The 16,790-nt window shown below is 40.8% G+C and overlaps 1 protein-coding gene across 1 annotated transcript in view; it reads left to right on the top strand.

The window, feature by feature from the left end:
• Positions 1-16,790, top strand: part of KALRN (kalirin RhoGEF kinase) — a 695,315-nt gene that overhangs the window by 582,349 nt on the left and 96,176 nt on the right. Inside the window, 1 exon segment of the mRNA XM_042446189.1 lies at positions 1,831-2,077. Within this exon segment, the coding sequence (XP_042302123.1) occupies positions 1,831-2,077 (247 nt within the window).

Here is a 16,790-nt window from a genome sequence, read left to right as displayed (position 1 = left end):
CTGTGTCTGCAGAATTTTGAACATGATTTTACTTACCTGGGAGATTAGCCCTATGGGTCTATAGTTGCTGCAGTCTTTTGTGTCTTCCTTGTGGGCGGGGATGTAAATTGATTGTTTCCAATCCATTGGCCATCATTTTGTTTTCCAGATTGGTTGACATATGTTGGTTAAGACTGGAATTGATTCCATCAGTCTGAGTTGTAGTAGTTCAATTGGAATGTCATCTATTCCTGGTGATTTGTTTTTTCCCATTTCACTTATTGCAGCATCTACCTTGCTTTTTAGATCCTGTATGTTTGATTAACTGAAGCAGAAGCTTAATAAGGGACAACACAAGAGCCTTGCCTGTTAATTAAGGCAGCATTGAAATATATATACTGAGAAATATCCTCTTGACATTGCTTCCACTACGGCTCCATTGTGTTCAATCTTGTATAGATTGCTTTTGGCAGTATTTGTGTTTCTGAATGTACTTTTTCCAGTGCTCCTTTGCTATGTCATCCCCTTTGTCTCAGTCATGGAAGACAAACTCTTAAAGCAAGTGTCTGCTTTATTTAATTTTGTAATGTACCATTTACACTGATGGCACTCTTTAGCTTACAATTATAGTAATAACCATTGTCGGTCTCCCAAGAGGAGGAATAGGTGCCTCATGGGCTCCATTATATTAAAACTAGTCATCGTGTCATAACTATCCCTCTTCATGGAAAAACAGATTATGAGGAACTCTTAGAAACATATTTAGCAAACATAAATTGGAATACAATGACACCATGGACTGCAAACTAATTGCAGACAGAGAGCTTGTTCAGGCATATGGTTAATTAATTGTTTTGTTTCTTATAATCTCTCATCAAAGTGTTGCCTAGGGTCTGAACCTTGCTTGGCTTTAACAATGAAAAAGTGTCATGTGCTCTCCCAGTCTGTATTTTCCCCCACCTACTTTACAAAAGTAAGACACGATATGGGAAATCCATCTTCAAAACATTATGCATTAAGAACAAAAATAAATGCCTATTTTATGGGTTTACATTAACAAATCCATTGAGAACCATAGTGCTGAGAGATGTTGATTTGATCCTTTCCCCCTCATTAAAAGGTGCCCGAAAGTTGCTATTGTCTCCTTAAGGGGACAAGCACACAATCAGCTGTCCAACTTGTGTAAAAAAAAATCCTTTTGGACGAAGAACAACTTCGGCTGTTTCTATGTTAATTCTCAAATTGAGTGGGGAGAGTTTATCACATTCCACTCCAGTGGTGAACCCCCAATTGGATTCTCACTCCCATAACTGCTGTTTAATTGTTATTATTTCAGAAGGAGGTACTAATCAGAGTAATCCTACATCATATCTAGTTTAGCCTTCAGATTATATGGACATAGCTATCACTGCCAACAGGATGTCAAATAATCTATTCAGGATCCATCCACATTGTAGAAATAATCCAATTTGGCATAACTTTAATGGTCATGGATCAATGCTATGGAATTCTGAGAACAGTAGTTTTGTGAGACGTTTACCCTCCTCTGTCATAGTGCTCAGGTGCCATGCAAATTACAAATTCCAGAATTCAGTAGCATTGAGCTATGGCAGTTAAAGTGATGTCAAACTGGATTATTTGTGCAGTGTGAATGCAGCTCCAGTTAGGATGTAGAGACTGTAGAGCTGCAAAGAAGAACTCTATAACAAACTGAGAGAAGAGACTCTGAAGAGTCACAATGAGAATGATGGAACTGATCAATTATTCTGGCTATTGGAATCAAATGTAATATCAGATATCACCATGTGACTCATTTCCCCCCTTTCCTACTCTCATTTTCTCCCCTGACAGCTGTCTGGAGGATGTGAACTAACTGTGGTACTACAAGACTTTATTGCCAGCCACAGCAGTGAGCTGAGTATCCAAGTGGGGCAAACTGTGGAGTTACTAGAAAGGCCAAGTGAAAGGCCAGGCTGGTGTTTGGTACGGACAACGGAACGAAGTCCACCTCAGGAAGGCCTGGTCCCCAGCAGTGCCCTTTGCATTTCTCATTCCCGGAGCAGTGTGGAGATGGACTGCTTCTTCCCTTCAGGAAAAGGTAGGTAGAAATTGAACACAATTGAGTTTTCCTCCATTTTACTTGCACTAGAAAGGTGCAGACAGAAGTACATAATTTTGTTGCAAGCCTGCTGTAACAATGAAATTCTGCACTTCTGATACATATACTTAATCTTTTTTTTTCCCCTTTCCTTTCCTTTTTTACATTTTTTGTTACTTTGATGAGTCTGGGCTGGTGCAGAACCCATATTTCTTGTTCCAATAGAAGTCACCTTTTTGTAGCACTGGTTAGCCAGAACATACTGTATGTCAATTAAACTCCTGATCTTTCTGGGACCGCTGGTGATTGACTGGCTTTTGGATTGTTCACAAACCCAGCACTTCCCTTTATCATAGTAGATTTCAGAGTGGAAATTGTAGGGGGCAGGGAATGAAGAAATAATGCACCAAATGAGGTTTTAATCTGATACGCATCTTTGAGGTATTTGATTAAGTACTTTAAAAACAACCTGAAGAATTTAAAAAAACACCTAAATCTTTGGGGCAGGAGAAGAAAAGCAAGTAGCTTTCAGTGTTGAGTCAAGTTTCAAAGCCAAAGTAGAGGCAGTGAAGAACAGTGAGATAGTCCTGGAGGAAAAACAAAGCAAAAGAAATCCACAAGCACCCCTATTCATTCCTCTTGCTACACTCAGATTGGATTAGAGAATTCTTTTGTTATATAAAGCTGTACTGCCATTCACTCAAAACAGAGCATTTTATATCAGTTTTATCAGTATGACTTGGCTTGTGACCTTGACTGCTAACTCTTTCTTCTTGAGGAAAGAAGGGAGAAAGAAGTCCACTGTTCTTTGTAAGACCTCATGTATTCCATTGCCTCAAGGAGTTGTGCACTCAGTTGTGAGTGCCATCCCTTTCCTCCACTAAAAAAAGACAGAAAGGTCTTATAAGAAAAATGCTCAGGCCCAGATTCAGGCCCAGCTTTGAAATAATGGCTGTAGTAAAAAGTCCTATAACTGTGAGGAATGACATATAGCACACTCATCCATAATGAAAAGCAGCCTGGTGATGCTGTACAAAGTAATGATACAACAAAATCAAAAATCCACAAAGCAGCAATACTTTTATTGGGGAAACTCTAAAGCATAAAACACATTATGTCAGCTTTCAAAGCTACTCTGGCTTCTTCATTATACAAAGATATTAAAAATCATATAGGAGGGGGGAGTCACCTTGCATGTATTTTTATACTTTGGAGTCAGCTGAATAAAGGTATCACTGCTTTGTGGATTTTGGATTTTGTTGTATCATTGCTTTATAACAGAGGCTGTTCTTCATTATAGATTAGTGTGCTATACCCAATTCCTCTCACAAGAGGGCACTGCTGAATTGCTTTGTTAGGGATGTAACTCAAGCTGTTCAATCAAATATATATGGATGCCTTTTAAAGAGTGTCCATAATTGCTCTGCAACTGCCTGATAAAGAATCCTTGAGATTATTCTTGCTTATCCTGCATCCTTTCCATTGTGTTGCTTTGCCTTTCTCCTGCCATAACCAACTTTATTACTAAAATGTGAGTGTTTTAACTTTTCTAAGACCTTGGTAAAAAAGTAAAGGTATTCCCCACTGACAAGGTTGTCAAGTCATGTCCAACCGTAGGGGGCAGTGCTCATCTCCATTACTAGGAGCCCTGGTGGCACAGTGGTTAAATGCCTGTACTGCAGCCACTCACTCAAAACCATAAGGTTGTGAGTTCAAGACCAGCAAAAGGGCTCAAGCTTGACTCAGGCTTGCATCCTTCCGAGGTCGCTAAAATGAGTACCCAGATTGTTGGGGGCAAATTAGCTTACAGTTGTAAACCGCTTAGACACTGCTTAGGCAGTATGAAGCGGTATATAAATTAAGCTTGTTTTGTTTAAACTGAAGATTCACCATTGTCAGAGACTATTCTATGATCATGCAACCAATATGACTGCACAGAATGCTGTTTACCTTCCCACTAAAGTGGTACCTGTTTATGTACTTACATTTGCATGCTTTTGAACAGCTAGGTTGGCAGAAGCTGGGACTAGTGACAGAAGCTCACCCCATCATGCGGCACCTGGGCTACAAACTGCCAAGCTGCCGACCTTGCATTCAACTGAACCACTTGAACCACCGCGCCTCTTAAGACCTTTGTATTGCATATTAATTATGTACCCCAGAGGAAATAACTGAAACATTTTAATTCACTTTTAGGACATCTAGTTTTTCCAGGAGGGGATAGAGCTGGCAATGTGAGCATGAACTGAAAAACTCATAGTGATGAGAACCTTTTGGACAATCTGTAAACCTGCAGAATATTTACTAGCTGAGTTACCCTCATATAGTCATTTTTGGTATTTGAAAGGAAATAGTGTGATTTTATTCAGTTTTATAGCTTGCCTAATCAGGTGCAGGGCTATATTAAAGTTTACTTTTCAAGACAGGGAAGTGTACATGGAAGATAACCCCTTATATGCAGTGGAAAATGCCTCATAGCAATAGGGCTTCTCCAGCTAATGCCCAAAGTTTTAGGTCAATAGGTTTTTATAAAGGCATGTATTGGGGCTCAGCAGATGGGCATCTCCACACCACCCGTCTTTGCCCTTAGTCGGTGCTGCAGCAAACTAGAAAGGGCGCTGCCATGACGCCACTTCTTACCAGTGATGTCTGGACACTGCACGGTGCTTGCGTCATTATGGTGGCCCCCATGTGGACAGGAACTGTGTCTGGCATCTTCAGAGAATGCTGGCATGGAAGAGAGTGGTTGAGAGGAAGCGAATTACATGTTAATCTGTGTATTGTTCTACTGTTGAATGACAAGGTCTCAGGGTGTCTATTTAATTAATGATCCATTGTCTGCTGGGAAACCCCTCCTACCCTGTGTAGTTTTCATTTGCATTTGCTGGGTCTTGGTTTTGCTATTTTTTTCAGGACTGGTAGCCAAACTTTTTTTACTTTAAGGGTTTCTTCTTTCCTGTTGAAGTTGTCCAAGTGTTTGTGGATTTCAATGGCTTCCCTGTGTATTCTAACCTGATAGTTCCGTATCTCTCTCTCTCTCTCTCTCTTACCCCAGAGACCACATCAAAATTCAAAAGTATCTTAACAGATTTGAGAACTAAGCCAAAACTAACAAAATGAATTTCAGCAGGGAGAAATGTAAAGTACTGCATTAGGCAGAAAAAAATGAAACCTGGCTTGACAATAGTACACATGAAAAGGATCTGGGAGTGATAATAAACCACAAGCTGAACAATAGTGTGATGCAGAAGCTTAAAAAGCCAACATGATTCTAGGCTACATAAATATGAGTGTAGTGTCTAGACTGAGGGAAGTAATAGAACCACTTTATTCTGCTTTGGTCAGACCTCAACTAAAATATTTTGTCCAATTCTGATGACCATAATTTAAGAAGGATGTTGTGAAGGTAGAGTGTGTCCAGAGGAGGGCAACCAAAATGGCGAAAAGTCTGGAAACCATGCCCTATGCTTAGGGAGCTTGATGTGTTTAGCCTGCAAAAGAGAAAATTAAGAGGTAACATGATAGCCATATTTTAAATATTTGAAAGGATATCATATTGAGGATGGAGCAAGCTTATTTCCTGCTGCTCCAGAGACTAGGACATGGAGCATTGGATTCAAACTACAGGAAGAGATTCCAACCAAACATTAGGAAGAAGTTCCTGACAGTAAGCTGTTTGGCAGTGGAACACACTCACTCCGTATGTGGTGGAGTCTCCTTCTTTAGAGGTTTTTAAACAGAGGCTGGATGGCCATCTGTCGGAGGTGCCATCTGGCAGGGGGTTGGACTGGAAGGCACTTGGGATCTCTTCCAGCTCTATGATTCTATCACAGAATTTTCTTGACAAAATTTGTGCAGAGGACTGAGACAGTGTGACTTGCTCAAAATCAACTAGTGGGTTTCCATGATCAAGTGGAAATTCATGTTAAAATGTGAATGCTCAGTCTTTCCTCGGAAGCTCTCGCGAGGATAAACAACAACTGTCTCCGTCCAGCTGCTGATGAAACAGACTGAAGCCAGGTTTAACTCCAAAGAGGCACTTTATTCTTTAGTTGCTGTATATATAGAAAGCAAATAACACATCCACCACCAACCAACGAAAACCCACACTGTACAAAGGGAGTTTTTTATAAACATTTGCCATGCGGCCACTAAACCCAGCCTCTTCCTGTCAACTCTTCCTGTGCCACCTTAATTGTTGTCCTCCAAGGAAGATGACAATGCATATTTACAACAGCTCTGCATGCTCTCTGACACATGATGACATTGCACAATTATCACATGTCATGAGCCACTGCTTAACTAGCTGTAAGTGACCTATAGTTCCCTTTGTCACTTCTTCTCATCTGGACATTTTCAATTCAGGCTTTTATTCCTTAACAATTCAAATGTTGGTCTCTCATAGTCATATCCAACACTCAAAACACTACACCACACTGGCGCTCACAAATTCTTCTTAGTAACACTTAATGGCATTAATTCTCATTCTAACTGATTGTGCATAACAGGAGAAAGAACCAATTATCCACCATGTTATCCTACCCATGTGGAGTGGAATGTAGAAATCTCTCTCTTGTAACACCTGACATAGCTTAGTTATTGATTCAAGTAAGTGTATGTAACTCTAAAGAAAATAAAAGTAATTTCTTGACTCACAGATTCCCTCTGAAGTGTGAGACAAGCTGATTTCATATTAAATGCCCAGTGTTGAAACTACCAATCCTGTCATAAACATTGGTTATTATAAAATATTCTAAAATAAGGTTGTAAACAGAGTATTAGAAAGCTGAAAAATGCCATAGACATGTCTGGATTTTGATAGGACTCGATTTCCATCATAGACAGTCTGGAGGGTTTTTTGTTTAAAACATGTATTTTGGACTATAAGCAAGCTGTTTTTGAACATACAAATGCATCCAGACTTGTATTTGTTTATGAGATTTGGGAAACTAAAGGTATCATTAAAGTTACTTGATCTTGTTGAATGCCTCCCTCAAGTTATCCCTGAAGAACTGGCAATTCATCAGTTTTTTTTTATTTCCTCTTTAAATGCTGAAATAAACCAGGAAAGGCTCTTTTAGGGGAAACACATTGTTACCATTCTTTTAGGAAAACAACATTGTTTCTTCCAGGGGAAGAACATTGTTACTTTAATACTAGAAAACTTTATTTAGATGGAGACAAAGTGTATGCTAAACTTTTAAATCCCTTTTACTTTTGAAATGAGAGGAGAATATTTTGTCACCTTATCATCTTGAGTTCAATTCAAAAGCAGCGTGGGCCATAATGCATTTGGCTTCAAAAAAACACACCTTGTTTTCTTAGCTGTCTCTAAAGGAACAGTATTGTGGTACCTGGAAAGGTGTGTCCAAGGCCATCAGATATTCCACTTTGATTGTTGAATGGGCAAAATGAGACATTCCAGAATCATATTGAGGGAGGCTTGAATTCAGACCCCTATTTCCTAGGAACACCATTCAAGTGGTATGGAAAATATTTCTAACCTAGAATCAGTAGACTTATTTTCCTCCCAGCTGCAACCAATGTTAATCAGACATGCCTTTAGATTTGTCAGTTCATCTACCATGTCTCCTTCCTCTGCCCCTACAGGACAATGGTGAAAGACTAGAGGTTCACATTAGCATCCCTCCCCGCCCCCTGAGACCTTGGAGGGCTGCACCTGTCCACTGCACCTGTGTCCACAAAACAAATTAGGGCATTTAGCAACAGGAAGTGAGCAGAAACACTTCTTAGCTTTTTGTGGGTTTTTCGGGCTATTAGGTCAAGTTCTAGAAGAGTTTATTCTTGATGTTTCACCAGCAGCTGTGTCTGGCATCTTCAGAGAATGCTGGTATGGAAGAGAGTGGTTGAGAGGAAGCGAATTACATGTTAATCTGTGTATTGTTCTATTGTTGAATGACAAGGTCTCAGGGTGTCTATTTAATTAATGATCCATTGTCTGCTGGGAAACCCCTCTTACCCTGTGTAGTGTTCATTTGCATTTGCTGGGTCTTGGTTTTGGTATTTTTTTTCCAGGACTGGTAGTCAAACTTTTTTTACTTTAAGGGTTTCTTCTTTCCTGTTGAAGTTGTCCAAGTGTTTGTGGATTTCAATAGCTTCCCTGTGTATTCTGACCTGATAGTTGTTGGCATGGTGCAAAATTTCAGGATTTTCAAACAGCATTTTATGCCCAGGATGGTTTATAATGTGTTCTGCTACTGCTGCTTTTTCTGGCTGACCCAATCTGCAGTGAGTCTCATGCTCCATGATTCGTGTTTGAACAGTGCATTTGGTGGTCCCTATGTAGACTTGTTTGCAGCTGCATGGTGTGCAATAAACTCCTGTGGCCATGAGAGGGTCCTATCCTGGGCATAAAATGCTATTTGAAAACACTGAAATTTTGGATCATGCCAATAACTATCAGGTGCCCCAAACACCTAGACAACTTCAACAGGTTAAAAAGCTATGGATGTCAGCTGTGAAAGCCTTTGACGTCACATGGAAACACTTCTTCTTTCAAAATAGGCCTCTCTTGGACCTAACTGGGCCAGGAAAGCTACAAAATGTGACGGAATTGCACCTCTTGCCCAAAGTGGACATTTTCAGATATTTTGGAACCAAACGTTTTTTGTAAAATATTGCAAAATAAAATATGTTTGATCTCTGGTTGGTCCTGAGGGTTTTTAGACATGGTTGACATGCCCTCCATCCCTCCTAGAGCGCATTTGGGGCCATTTTAGAGTGAAAAGGTTTAAAAAACAACCTGAGGTTCCTGGGGTCCATAAAAATAGCCTTGGGGCCACATGATCCACACTTTGCCCATCCTGCTATAGAATTTCTCTGCCCCTGAGAGAAGACTAGCCTGCAACTTGCAGCGCTGACTGTTCCTCTTAAGTCATGCCTCCTTCCAGGATTCTTGTTCAATTTTTCATGTACCCCGTGTTTTCTCTGCTCCTATCAACTAAAAGCAATCAGTCAGCATTTCTATCCTGCTCAGTATGCTCAGTGAATTAAAGTGGAGGAGGAGATCCTCCTATAATATATTTTTCTTCTAAAGATTGTACTTTGGCAAACCTTTGATACCTGCTGGTACCTCTTTGGATACTGCCATTTTGGCTGCAAAAAGACCAGCAGTCAGAGAAATAATTATTTGTATATATAATAGAATATTGTGGAAAGGAGATAATGGCAAAAAGAAAAAGCTGAAAATGTCCTTGCATCTTAAGTAAGAGTGTAAGCTGCAAATTAAATTAATGACATGTCACAGAATTTAACATCCATGACATCCCAACTAGCATATAACTGAGGGGCAGCTTTTGCAGATCTAATGGGCTTTTTATAGAAAGAGGAGGCATAACATGACGTCATAGTTATTTTCTGTGGCATTATTTTTATTGACTTGTCAGTTAGAACAAACCTACTCTCTCCTTTCACCAATGATTGTTAGCAAAACTTTATGTATTTGCTGCTGTAGAATTCATTGGGAACAGCTCCCATTGAGTTGTGTTCCCTGTCATCATCTTGGGGATGCAGAAGTAGGTGGAGTTTACAGTTCATTGTATAGCCACACGAACCTCTGAGGAGCTGGCAGATGTTCCATTGCTAAGGGCACAGTAGACAACTTAATATTATAGGTGCCTTGGTGCACAAATGTTCACAGTTAGAACATTTGTTTCTGAATAGCTTTCAGACCCCCTTTTCTGCAATGAAATGTAGCCAGTATAAATCCTCTATCCTAAAAATATCACCAAAGAAAGCAGCAACAAAAGGTATGAACTCCCAAAATTAGGAAACAAACACAAATGGTGAAGGAACACAGGTGTGTTAATTTTATCTATTTATCTATCTATTTTGAAGGAGTGTGTAGATCAATGATCAAACAGCCTCTGCTGAGGGAAATGTTCCCCAGTGAAGGGCTGTTCTTTGAGTGCACCATTTTACACATCACCAGAGTATGCCACTTGAATGCTGTTGTGGTCCTTGCAAGCAAATTTCCCTTATGTAGTGTACCATATCCTGGTTGTTGTTTTTTAAACTAAACCAGAAGTAACAAAAGGGAAGTAGCCTAATCAAACTTTAGGTCTTTATCAGTCCTTCTGCCACTCCTTAACTGGTACAAATATATATGTTTTCCATCATACTTGTCCAATATGGAAATACAGTTCAGCTAGTGTTGTCACTGCACTGTAACCAAGCTGAACTTCCTTTTGTTTACCTGTTGTATGCCCAAGTAAATATCTTCTTTCAGAGAATAGGCTTTTCTTAGCACTGCCACACCATCACACTTAAAAGACATATTTTCCTTGTTTACCTAACACATACTACCATAATGGTCATTTATCTCTGAATTCTACCAGCTGTTCATCAGTGGTTACAACCATGGTGCACACCATGTAAGCTTCTCAATAAACATAGTCCACATATCCTGAAAGTTTAACAGTGATTCTATGCATCACTTTTTCTTTTGTTAATGCTCAAAATCTCTTCAGGTTCATGACACCCTCACTAGGAGTAGTAGCCCAACACATATCTTCAACTCTGTGATGTCAAATGGCTCCCAGCCCTTGAAATTGGTAGGGTTCCTCTCCTTCTATGTCCTGAATATATGAGATGCATGGCTATCTATTTGTTTCACATATCATCCGGTAAAGTTTCTAGCATGGTTTTTTGGCCTGAAACTTTCTTTGCCCCTAGACATCCCTGAATGATGCCACTGGCAGCTCTTTGGGAATGCTACTCATGGCACTGATATTTTTATTTGGTCCTTCCTGGACAGGATCAAAATAGTGATAGGGATTCAGCCTGTGCTTCCACTGAAGATGCAGGTTTGCAGTTTGAGTGTCCACTCAAAATCAGCCTTGACCTTAGAGGACCAGGTTTCTGTGGTAGCCAGGAGTGCTCTTGAACACTTAAAGCACCAATTCGGCACATTTCAGAGTGCTGGTTATGACCTATAAAGCCCTGAGTGACTTAGTCCAGGCCATCTGAAATATTATATTTCCTCATATGATCCTGCCCAGCCCCTGAGATTCTCAGGAGTGGCACCTCACATGCATAGCTAGTGAGGAGATCAGAGGGGACCTTCTCAGTGGCATTCTCTACACTCTGAAAATCCCTTCCCAGCAAGTCAGAATGGCCCCTTCCTTGCTGTTTTATTCCAACAGGCTTTTAAAACTGAAGGTTTTAAAGAAAGAGCTTGAAAGAGGGTGCTCTATGGTTTCTATTAAACTGTTTTAATTCATTTTTATTCCTTTAAGGTATATGTTTGTGAATAGTTTGATTCTGTTTCAGTGTTGAGCATTTTAAATTGCAAGCCACTTTGAGTCCCAAATTTGGGGGAAGAGTTGGTTATAAATTTAATCATGTTACCAACTTCCTGTGTTCTCACTTTTGAGCAGAGAGAAGGATTGTTTCCCATCAAAGAATTCACCAGTTTCTTTGCATCATGTTTCACACAAAGAATGCCATGAGGTATTTTTTTGTCTCAAGACTTTATTTTGGGTGGTGTGAAAAAGAATCACAGTGCCAAAATACTGTAGAATTTTGGAACATTCCTTGTCCTTGTTGTTTTTTTAATTTATAATAATGTAAAATGAACCTCTCTATGGCAGGTGCCTGCAATTCTAGGCCATTGTTCAAAATTCTTGGGGCAACAATTTCATAAAATGCCTCATTTTCTAGGTCTAGCTGTATGTCAGTTTTGCAAGAAACATGATTCTGTGGACTGAAATGTCTTGTCTGGTATGATGAAGACTGAGTCAGTAATTTCATAACAGGTCTTGAACTATTCTGAATTAACTACCTCTTGCATACTAACTGTATTGAAAATGCCAAGTCTTAAGTATAGCTCTCCTATATGAGCTCCCTTTGGAAACTATCAAGAATGATCATGAGCAGTGGATCTGAACTGATGTGTGTCCTAGGGTTGTATTTACATATACATAGTGGAGATTTGGTTAAAATGTAATGTTTGTATTTTGTAAAGAACATTTTAAAAGAGTATTTTCTTTAAAAAATCAACATTCTAATTTAAAAAAATAATGTTTTGAAATTTTAATTTTAAAAAAGTCTGTGGGCCCTCCTTTCTTCTCCCAGTGAGATTCACCTCACTCCCACAATCTCTTAAAGCATTTTAAAGAGATACAGGCAAATCCCACAATGTTTCTGCCAAAATACAGGTGTTTGTGCAGAAGTGGTGTCACCCCCTTAGGGTGTCACCTGGTGTTGTCCACGCCTCCTGCTCTCCCTAGTGACACCACTGACAGCAGGAGTAATGTTGTGGCAGTGGCTGAACAAATAGACTGCTGCCAGTAGAGCTATATAGTACTCTATTATCACTAAAGTCTTCTCACAAATGAACAAATAATCTTGTATAGTGTAAACAAAAACACCTAGAGCTAACACACTCTTTGTTTCTTTCTGAAAGAAAGAAATTGAAAGAATAGCAGTGACTGTCCCCAGGGATGCATTTGTGAAAATATAACAACTAAAACCCTGCATCACATATGCAACATGTAACATGCAGCTCAGTGCCTCTTTCTTCTTCTGGCAGCTACCAAGCCCCTTGGAGCACTGCTACAGTCATTTAATGGCAGAGAGAAGGGGAGGGGAAATAGCTATAGCACCACCTCTCATACCCACTGCAGTTCTCTAGGCAAAGGGGAGAAAAACAGCACCTTTGTTCTTCTTCTTTTTTCTGAGGAAAACTGCATCGGGGACAGAAGGCAGTCTCCACTGCTTATTCGCCTTGCCCCCAAACAACCATAGTAGTGTTCATCAGAATTTGACAGCTGCCGTGGAGGTGGTTTTGGAAAGAGCTCAGGGGGATAGTGAATACTACCTTGTGCCCCATCCAAAATTAGAAATGCACACATCACATGCCCCCTATAGGGTTCTGATGAATGTGTATGCATTGCTGGCCATAGCAGCAATTCTGGAGATTGTTTCAACCTTTTCTCACACTGTTCCAGCCTGGGACTGATTGTAATTCTAAGCATCCCCAAAACTTTATTTAATACTGAACACTAAAACATGTTATTGTAATAAGATAAGCTTTATTGCTGGTGAATGATGCAGTAGGTATTTTAGAGCAAAGAAGCATCCCAGTCCCTTTGCTGATGCGGACCAGTGTCCGCTCACAATAGGTGGTATAATTTAGCCCCAGGGAATTAATTCTGCCCAACTTTCCCATGGCCAGGACTCTAGCTTTCTGTGGCTGGCTAAGTTGGGTTCCAGGGCTAGGGTGTACACTTGGAACATTAATGCCACTATGATAATAGCAATGGCATCCATGGCCATCTAGTGCTGACATTGTTTATTTTTATGCCCATTTATCTCAAAAGGGAGAGCAAGTGTGACATAGCGGTTTGAGTGTTGGACTAAGACTCTAGAAACCAGAGTTTGATTCCCAGCTCGGCCAGGAAACTCACTGGATGACCTTGGGCAAATCACATGCTCTCAGCATCAGGGGAAGGCAATGGCAAACCTCTGAAAAAATCTTGCCAAGAAAACCCCATCATAGGTTTGCCTTTGGTTTGCCATACATTGGAAATGACTTGAAGGCAACACAACACAGAAATACATCTCAAAAAGGCTGCTCATCTGGAAAAACAACAACACAAAATGAGTCAGCTCTCTCTATGAGAGAGGATACAAGGTAGTATAAAGGTGTGTCTCTGCTTGTGACTGCCTCTTAGATACTTAAATATAATCCAGTTCTTATTGTCCCATAGGAAGCCATCAGCTCTTGTTTGTTTATACAATATATTTCAGTAGTAGCTCTGTAATATCTTTTTATTATTTATTTATTTATTTATTTTGCTAATTTTTAAGATTGGTTCAAATAGCATATCAGAATACTCTGGCAAAATAGGGCTAGTTGGTTCACCATGAAAAAAATTATTCAGGAGGGCTTCACAAAGACAAAGGTTTTGCCATATAAATATTCCAACTGTTAGTAAAATATTACATCTTTTCTATAGACTGCACAGGCAGCCACAAAAGTCAGTTTGACCTTAAAATTACAGCTGCCTCCCCATCTTCAAATAAAAGGATAGCATCTTCTCAATGTAGAATGAAAGGATCCAAACTCTCCAAGTCCTATTTAAAGTTTACTTTGCTGCTGCAGCTGTCGTCTTTTAAATGGACTGGGCAGGGTTCAGACATCAGATGTGTGGTGTGTGTGTGTTTAAACTCAAACTTCAACAGAGTAAATCTGACTATATTTAGAGCCCAGATACTATTTTCAGTACCTCAAATATACTAAACTCGGAAACTTCTACACATGTCCATTTCTGGTTAGCCCAAGCTTCAGCCATTTAATTAACATAGAACAAACTAATACTGTTGATAATAATGAATGGAGGTTAGAAATCCTGTTGTTAGACTGTGATCTCAGGATCTTCTGCCTAATCACATGTAGGGTATCCAGGGGCAGGGGTGGAACTCCTGGACCTTTTGTTGCTGGATAATTTTATACACCCCTGCATACCCCTCGCTGCATTTTGGAGTCCTCATATTTTGATATCTCAAATTTGGAAATAACATTTTTGAGAGATCTTTCAGGGACAATAAAAAGGTCAGGTTGCCTGGAAAAAAGAAATCACTTCCCTTGGCATGTAGACATCCAAGTAAACAAAACTATAAAATCTAAAGTGCTTCATCCTTCCCCCAAATATTATGTATTTCCTCTCAAAACTTAAAACAAAGGCTCTCTATGCACACAAAGAAGTAAGCCAACCTCCATGCCTACCCTGTCCACACACCCTCGTTGTGATCCCAGCCCAACGTCTCCATACACCAGTCTGGAATCCCATTGTCAAATCCTGGAATAAGCCATTCAGCCTTTGTTACCTGGCTAGATAGCCCATTGCCTCTGGCTACTTTTACAGTATAAATATGTCTTCAAAACATAGCTCTCTGCACACAGCCCAGTCCACCTACACACCTGTACTTTGTGTATGTTCTGTGTCACCCTCAGAGCCCCCTTGTCTGATTCACTCCAGCCTTGCATGGTCTTCTCTTCAGACAGTTAAATATAGCCTCTAAAAACTCTTCTATCCCCTTTCACTTTTACATTTGTTGGTTCCATATGCTCCGTGTGTGTGTGTTTGCATTCTACATATCTTCTAAATAATGATTCATTACTTTATCAAGAATCTGGAGTCCTCCCAGTTAGTGCTGGTATATACTGATGCTCCCTGGCCTAAAGGTTGCCCAAACCTTTCATAAAGCTAATTTCCCCAACATTTGAAGTACTTCTGACAGCTGGCAGGGACCCCCAGTCTCCCCCATCGTTTTTAGGGTAACAACAAATAAGGGTGGAAGAAGCAATTTCAGACAAGGAAGAGACAGAGAGAGAACTTTCTGAAATGTCCTCTTCAACAGAAACCCTTCTTTACATGGCTGTTTAGCATTGTATGTTGTGTCTCCCCATGCTCAGAAAGGCAGTACATATCTCTCTTCATGTTGTAGTCAAAATTAGCAGACTTCTACTGCTTCCTCTTCATACTTGTGTCATCACACAAGGCTAAAAAAACAACCAGTGGTTTTGCCTCCCTTGAAATACTACAGCAGCATGCCTATTGCAACACTAAAACAGCAAGTTTGGTTAGACTGTTCTGCCAGTAACTCGTTTATTTTCCAGAAACGGTGGGACTGAAGTTTAATATAGTATGAACCTGAATGCTTAGGTCTGGCTCCTTCCTCCATAATTTGTTGAAGAAACCTGTCATTTGGAATGTTTCCGCAAACCAAGAGTACATTTAGCTTTACTGAAAGTGTTGTTTACAGTCAAAGAAATCCATTTGCCTTTTCTTTATGTCCTTAGGGGGAATTAATGTCACCTGTACACTTCCTCAAAAACTGACAAAGGCCCATTATCCTTCCTCCCCTCAAGCTCTGGAGAAGCAAAGGAGGGAGTTTGGATGCTGGCAAAGTTGCATTTGGGTATTGGAATTAATATTTTACATAGCCAAATTTGATTACAAGTTTCTGTTGAAGCTCTCCTTCCTCAATCTTGTTTCAGTGAAGCTGATGACACACTGCTTGTCTTGTTCCAGTGCAAGAAAGTCATAACTGTTTTCAACAGAGGCATTACAAGTAGGGATGCCATATCCCAGCTGCACCTGTGATTGTAAAGGTTTTGGGGGTACTGGCCCGGTCCCGGTCACTCTAAATCCCAGGTTTGGGCCCGGGCCGGCAGCCATTGCCGCGGCCGCTAATGCACACGACCGGCCGTGCCGCCCATCTCCTCCTCCCCCTCCAGCGCTGCCTCCTGGGCACAGCCGCACCACCCTCCACCTCCTCCTCTGTCTCCTCAGCGCGGCCGCACCACCCACCTCCTCCTCCAACACCTGCTCTGCACTGTGCGCAGCCCACAACAGTTGCCGGGGCCGGCGGCAGTGCCTGCTTGTGCATGCGCACACGCCTAAAGGGAACACTCGTCCTCTTGAGGCTGGCTGGCCAATGGCAGAGCAGCTGGGGCGGGGCTGTTTCCAGCTCCACTCTGCCATTGGCCAGCCTCAAGGAGGAGGTGGAGCCTTGGAGGAGGAGGAGGGAGACTCTGGGCCAGCCAGGGGGAGGGAAAAGCGCCCTTTCTTGGCACATGTCGAGGAGGAGGTGGGTGCCCATTTTCAAAGTCCCCCCCCCCCCAAAGTGCGCTTTCTGTGTATTTTGGGTGCTTTTAATGTTAACAGGTTTCCCTTCTTTTAAA

The sequence above is a fragment of the Sceloporus undulatus genome, chromosome 1 (genome assembly GCF_019175285.1).
Source record: "Sceloporus undulatus isolate JIND9_A2432 ecotype Alabama chromosome 1, SceUnd_v1.1, whole genome shotgun sequence".
Taxonomy (NCBI): domain Eukaryota; kingdom Metazoa; phylum Chordata; class Lepidosauria; order Squamata; family Phrynosomatidae; genus Sceloporus; species Sceloporus undulatus.
This window is presented reverse-complemented; position numbering and strand designations above follow the sequence as displayed.